This window comes from Carassius carassius, chromosome 5 (genome assembly GCF_963082965.1).
Source record: "Carassius carassius chromosome 5, fCarCar2.1, whole genome shotgun sequence".
NCBI lineage: Eukaryota > Metazoa > Chordata > Actinopteri > Cypriniformes > Cyprinidae > Carassius > Carassius carassius.
In genome coordinates, this window is record NC_081759.1 from 26,542,186 (window position 1) to 26,549,062 (window position 6,877).

Sequence of the window (6,877 nt, forward strand, 5' to 3'; positions counted from 1 at the left end):
GTTCACTCAGAACATGAAATTATTACCTCTCAGGAACTAAAATGAACATCTGTGGTTGCAGGTAATCTCCATAGTAACCACCACCTGAAATGCAAGCAGTGAAACAGAAAAAGAAATATTCTTTTCTAAGGCAGAGCTTTATGTTCAAACCTTAGGATGCATTTGATTGATGCATATATATTTATAGTTTATGAACAATTATTGCACAAAATGTCTTAATGCAGAAATGCTGTTTAGTCAACCAATTCTAAAATATGGTTGTTAATATATACACACACACACATACAGTATAAAAGTAGATAAATTGTTTTTAAATGTTTATTCATAGTATTAACCTCTGCATCTCAAAAAAATTAGCTTGCACTGTGGTTACCTCGTACAGAAACTACCACAATAATGCTCGCTTTGCACGCAACACTATAAACCATATTGTCTCAAAGACATGCTGGCAATACAGTGACTACCATGATTTAAGAGTGATTTAATTTAGACAGCAAATGCAATTGATGCAAGATGGCTCTTCTGGACAGTCGAGTGAAAGGGCTGTTTTTATTCTGGAGTCTGGTCTATGTTTGAGTGGGTGTACGGACCATTATAATTCCTGCTCCCACGCGAACGTGAGCAAATTACACACAAGCACTCAGGACTGGACACAACAAGCATCATTAAGTGCCAAACGCCTTCATTTTAAGTCATCCATTACAGCTTTGTTTATTGACAGAATCACAACAACTTCCAGTTTAAAATATGCACTTTACCATGATATAGGGAACAAAACATGGTTAATATTTTTATACTAAAAAAAACAAAACAAAAAAAACACCAGACTACAGAATCCAAACCAAAAAAAGCCTTTATTATGTAGGCAGAGTATGAGAACAATGCAGCTATTGTACTATTAAAATAATCACCCAGTCAAGACTTACTATTCACACACAACATTTAACAGCAGACAACTGGATATTAACAATAACAAAAACCGTCTCTTCAAACTGAACAGCATACATATAGCACTAGTTGAAACAGGAAACATTTGGTTAAAGTCCCCATGTACCAAAGCAAGGAACTCTAAAAAGAACCAGACAACCATTCACTGCACAAAGAGCTCTTACAATCTTCTAATTGCATCATCGATGTCCGACATTTGTTCCTTCAGCTGATTCCACTGCTCAGGATTCAATGAAATGCCTGAGGGTAATTCAATACAATTGATGGAACAAAACTACTATGGCACAATAATAAAACGTAATACACACAGGATCGTTTTACCTGCACTGAAAGAGATTTATTTGACTAAGAGGTCAAAGTAGAATGACACAAAAATACATCAAATAAATTGGAGAAAAATAAATTGCCCCATAATTACCTTTTTTTCCAGGCTTCATTTCACCAGCTTGGTCCATCCAGTACTCGCGAATGTCAATCAAAACCTTGCCTTTGAAATCTCTGACACTGACGTATCTCAGCTTTCCAATCTTTCACATATCAAAACATGAATGAGCCACCAGGGACAGTAAATAATAGCTCTAAAATCAAATAATACTAAACTTGAATTATTACACTCCATTCAAAAAATGTATCTAAAACAGAAGGGATTGCTAGTTACTGATATACTTATATAGAATTTACATAAACCGGAATAAAAAGAACCCGATAGGAGATGTGTTACTAATCCAAAGGAAATGTAGAGTTGCATTGCAGAACAATAATAAAATATATAATATTATAAACCGATGTTAATCTTGTTGCCAGCAAGATTGTTTTCCATGTTTCAATGCACTATTGCTCCTTAGTAGAGCTCTTAAAACTACTCTGCAAGATAATTTAAATGTCAGATCAATATTACATGTCCATGCATTTATTTATTTGGTAAGCAGTTCTACTGCATAAGGGATCATCTATAATCATTTGGTCATTAATAAACCCTGATAGGGCAGTCAGGACAAAAATGCTGAAACACTCAACCTGGAACATGTTATCATCATTGTTTCTGTCACTCTTAGCAGAGCCGCTGGGTTTGGAGGTCTCTCCACTTTTCTGTTTTTTAGCAGGCTTGTCAGGAGCACTTGCCTTCTTTCTTTTGGCCTTTGGTAGAAATAAGGAGACAAAAACAAACACATGAACTTTCAAGCCTGCAGCACATATTCAGATTAAATATCCAATGCTGATTTCAAGTTAAATGCAAGTCAGGAAGCATAAACTTAGTTTTCCAGTTGGAGAGGCTATATTAATTTTGTTGCATTCATGTAAATCAGTGTTCATACCTTTGTTTCTGTATCACTGTCCGAACCACTATTCGAAGTGGAAGACAGCACATCTTTAGACTTAGGCATGCTGCTGAAGTTGAACACAAGTACAATTTCATGTAAAATATGATTCAACACTGCCCCCTCAATGCACCTTATGGAATTTCATTTCAGTTATTTTCATTCAGGAATTTCATTTCTGTTCAGTTAACAGAAAAATCCTCTAAATAACATAAATGCCATATTATCTATTTTAGCTACGTCTCATCAATGCACAGGAGTCACACAATATTGTTTTTCTAAAAACACTTAAGTGATCCTTAGAACAAATCGTGTCAATATTAATAGTTTACTTACTAACAATTGTGAACCATACTGTTATGGGTGGGGAAAAAAACACAGTGAAATGAGCACAGACACAGTGGGGTTATTTTAATATTTTATTAATTTTCCAGACTTTCTCTGACCTAGAATACCAATTGTGAAATTTCCTGATATTCCCAGAATTTCCATCATAACCGCTGAAATACTAGTTTATTTAGAAGACAATTTGGATCTCAAAAAGTATTAAATTAAACCTTGTAAAAAAAAAACTGCTACACATATTTCCTTAAACTGTAGGGCTAGCTAGATACATTTTGCAATATTTGTGCTTTTATTCCCCCAGATGGTTTGAATTTTGCATTGATTTTTACGAACTTCCAGCAGCATCCCCTCCGACGATGCGTGAGAGAAAAGATTGCCATCTTGGTCGAAAAGATCCATCAAGCAAGAGAAAGTCTTGAGGCCGATCAATAATTACTTCACGTCACCGATTTACCTCCATATACGGGAATGGACGACATCAAACTGCTTAATTTGTTTGTTCAACCAAAAATAACTCGAGTAACGTTACATCAACACCTGCGAATACTGCGCTGCTGATTATGGGCCTCTGCATCCCTAAACTAAGGTGGAAAGATAGGCCCTTGTTAACACATTCATATTAGAAGCTGTTTTGTATGACTGGTCTTTATATGATTCTTCGTGGCTTTTCATTTATTTAACAAGTGCGTGTCTAAAATAGACAGTTTACTATTAGCTTTAGTATGAATTGAATAGGACTTACGTTTAAAGTTGTGCAGTGTCAGTCACGCTCAGCGGGGGGAAGTCGAGGAAACGATAATCTTCTTCTTCTTCTTCCTTGGGTTTTTAAGGCAGTTGGTATCCAATATGTTACATTACTGCCATCTGTTGTCTATTATCATGTCACTTTTTTATTATATTCTTTTTTCCAGTCCAGTCCTCTTTAAAAAATAAAACAAATATTTCTTTCCTTGCTCACTCTTTCCACATCCTAATATACTTTTTAAATTGTACTGTCCTATACCAATTTCTTGTAAGCTATATTTCAACTCTTGTCTTTCTTTTATAAATTTCCTGCATGACATAAAAATGTGACTAACTGTTTCTTCCTCTTGGCATTCATCGCATTGGCCTGTGGGATGTTTTCCTAACATATGAAGAGTTCCACTTAACTTACAATGCCCAATCCTAAGTCTTGTTATTACCACTTGTTCTGTCCTTCTACTTGACATCTCTCTTATACTGCCTACTTTATTTTGAATCATGTATAGTTGTCTTCCTTTACTTTCATGATCCCATTGATGTTGCCATATTTCCATTATCTTTTTCCACACTAGACTCTTCCCTTCTGATTTTGACAATTTAATTTCCATGTCAACATGTTCTTTTTTTGTTGCCTTTTTTGCCAATTTATCAACTTTCTCATTTCCCTGTATGCCCACATGTGCTGGTATCCACATATATGTTATATTTTTCCCTTGTCTACATACCCTTGAATTTAAAAACAAGATTTCATATAATATTTCTTGATGACTACTAGCTTTTCCAGTCTTCATACTCATAAGAGCTGATACTGAGTCACTGCATACTAGAATGTTAATATCCCTGCATTGTTCAATCCATTCTAACGCAACAAGTATAGCACATAATTCAACTGCATAAACATTTATGCTGTCAGATGTTCTTTTGCTAATTCCTATCTCATATTTAGGGATGTATACCGCAGACCCTGTCGCATCTGTTTGTAGGTCCTTTGACCCATCTGTATAAATCTCCGTATTGTCCTTATACTTGTTCTTATATTTAAAATATTCATTGATTATATCTATATTTCTGTTACAACCTTTAATTACTAAAAGCTCTAGATCAACCTTCGGAATTTCCAATGTCCAAAATGGCTTAACAGGCCATTACACCGTATTAGCAAATCTTTTATTATACACTTCCATTTCTTTTGCAATTAAATCAGCTGTCCAGCCAAAACTTTCTTTCTTTCTTCTCTCCTTTTCCCAACACTTTTGTAATACCTTTTTTGTTGGATGACTATCCTCATGCCCTCGAAGATTTATCCAATAGTTTGCAGTCAGTTGTTTCCGTCGAAGCCACAATGGCATTTCACCTCCATCCACCTGAAGTGCACATACTGGAGAAGTTTTAATTGCCCCTAAACATATTCTTAAGGCACACGCTTGCACAATATCCAATTCAGCTAATGTTGTCTTTGCTGCTGACCCATACGCAATACTCCCATAGTCTAATTTAGATCTTATTAAAGCAATGTATATATATTTTAAAGCTGAAACACTTGCACCCCACTCCAACCCAGCAAGACATCTCATCACATTTAGCACTTTCTTACATTTATTAACTGTATACTTTATATGTTCTCTCCATGTTAGTTTTGTGTCAAAGTATATTCCCAAGAAACAAAAACATTCTACTTTCTCTAACATACTTCCATACATTTTCAGCTTAATTTCCTTATTCTTCTTTTTATTTGTAAAAACCATTACTTTTGATTTTTCCACTGAAAACTTAAATCCCCATTTTAATCCCCAATTTTCAACTTGATCAATTCCTTCCTGCATCTTCTTTAAAATATACTCTTTTTAATCATTCCCCATATTTCACCTATTTGAGTTGTATTTCCTATTGTGTCACAATAAGATTTCCAGAATGTTCTTTTTGTCTGTCTGATTATCCTCCTAACTATTGCCTGTGCTTGTTTATACTGAATCAAATGATCATAATTATGTGTTCTTTTAACTAATCTAAATGCTTTGTTTCTATTTTTCACTGCTTCTTTACATTTTCCATCCCACCATGGCACTACTTTCTTTTTACATCTTCCTTTACTCTTGGGAATGGATTCTGCTGCTGCTGATATTATACCTTGCTTAATTTGATTATCTAATATTTCAACACTAACTTCATCTAGGAAACGATAATCAACCATATGGCTCTCATACGTCTCTCAGAGGGCATTGTGGGAAATGTAGTTTTTCTTCAAAGCAACGCACTTGTTTTTTCTTCTTCTTTGATTTTAATGGCGGGTTGCGAACCAACTTCCAAGGTGCATACCGCCACCTACTGTGATGGAGTGTGAAAAGAATGAATAACCCTCATATATCCTATTATATAGACCACTATAATGTAATAAAACTTAATAAATCTCATGAATGCATGTATTTGTTTTCTTGAATTTGGACCGTCATTTAATAAGCTAGTTAGCCTATATTAAATTCCTGGCATCCTACTGCTGGTAATTCTTCCTTTGTATTTCATATGTCTTGCATATATCTGCATAACATGCTCTACAGTAAATGTGTGAAAATAACTTGTTCTTTTCTACTTAAGTTGTGAATTATTTTGCTTTTCTTTAACCTTGTAATAGTGTCGACCTGTATGACATGAGTCCCACACTGTCTGCCATTTCCTATTGCATGCTTCTGAAATTAAATGTTTTCCTTCTGATCTGCTGAGTGCAATGTTTATGTTTGGTTCTTTCATTTTAATTGATTCTTAGGCAATCTTGTCTGCTTCCTCGTTAGCTTGAATTCCCACGTGTGCCGGTACCCACATAAATTTAATTATTATTCTCATCTGTCGTAAACCGTATAACCTAATCATGATTTCAGTTAAAATGTCAGTTCCATTTGTTTCCAATGATTGCAAGCTCAAAAGGACTGCCACTAAATCAGAACATATTATTACTTTATCAGGTCTAACTTCATACACCCAATAAGTCAGACCGACTGAAGAACTATTGAATATTTAGAATTATTGATGTCCTAAGGCAAAGATGTGGATAAAACTATAATAATAATAATAATAATAATAATAAAACTATAATAATAATAATAATGTATGTATGTATGTATATATGTATGTATATATATATATATATATATATATATATATATATATATATATATATATATATATATATATATATATATATATTATTGTTATTTTAATAATAATGTATTGTATCCTTGTATTCTTAAAGAATTGGTTGGTTAAAATTATTCACATATAGTGGACAAAAATTGTCACTAATGTAAAATTAATATACAAAAAATCTTAGTTAATATTTGGTGTGCATTCAAAGATTACAGCCACAACTGAGTTAATTAATTAAAATATACTCTGCATTTAATTATTTTACAGTCAGAAGTCAGAAAGAGCTTTATTGCCATGTATATAAGCACATACAAGGAATTTGTTTTAGTGTCACAAGCTGTCAGTGCACATAGACAACAACAACACATAGATAATAAAATTAA

The 6,877-nt window shown here is 33.7% G+C and overlaps 1 protein-coding gene across 2 annotated transcripts; it reads right to left on the bottom strand.

The window, feature by feature from the left end:
• Positions 1–835: 835 nt before the first annotated feature.
• LOC132141098 (activated RNA polymerase II transcriptional coactivator p15-like) lies at positions 836–3,415 on the bottom strand. Of its 2 annotated transcripts, none has more exons than XM_059550330.1 (5): positions 3,355–3,415; positions 2,265–2,334; positions 1,966–2,085; positions 1,367–1,475; positions 836–1,188 (listed from the first exon to the last, which is right to left on the bottom strand). In XM_059550330.1, exons 2-5 carry the CDS (start codon positions 2,331–2,333, stop codon positions 1,109–1,111), a joined length of 378 nt encoding a protein of 125 aa, XP_059406313.1. In that variant the 5' UTR covers position 2,334; positions 3,355–3,415; the 3' UTR covers positions 836–1,108. The 2 variants fall into 2 exon arrangements, with proteins under 2 accessions (XP_059406313.1, XP_059406312.1); XM_059550329.1 differs by having other exon boundaries at positions 2,265–2,337.
• Positions 3,416–6,877: the final 3,462 nt, after the last annotated feature.

Bases quoted from the DNA above. Each gene is read 5' to 3' on its own strand.
- LOC132141098 (XM_059550330.1), bottom strand. From the start codon at position 2,333: ATGCCTAAGTCTAAAGATGTGCTGTCTTCCACTTCGAATAGTGGTTCG. The intron at 2,086-2,264 runs GTATGAACACTG...TTTCTACCAAAG, and splicing joins ACAGTGATACAGAAACAAAG to GCCAAAAGAAAGAAGGCAAG. The intron at 1,189-1,366 runs GTAATTATGGGG...AATTACCCTCAG, and splicing joins AATGAAGCCTGGAAAAAAAG to GCATTTCATTGAATCCTGAG.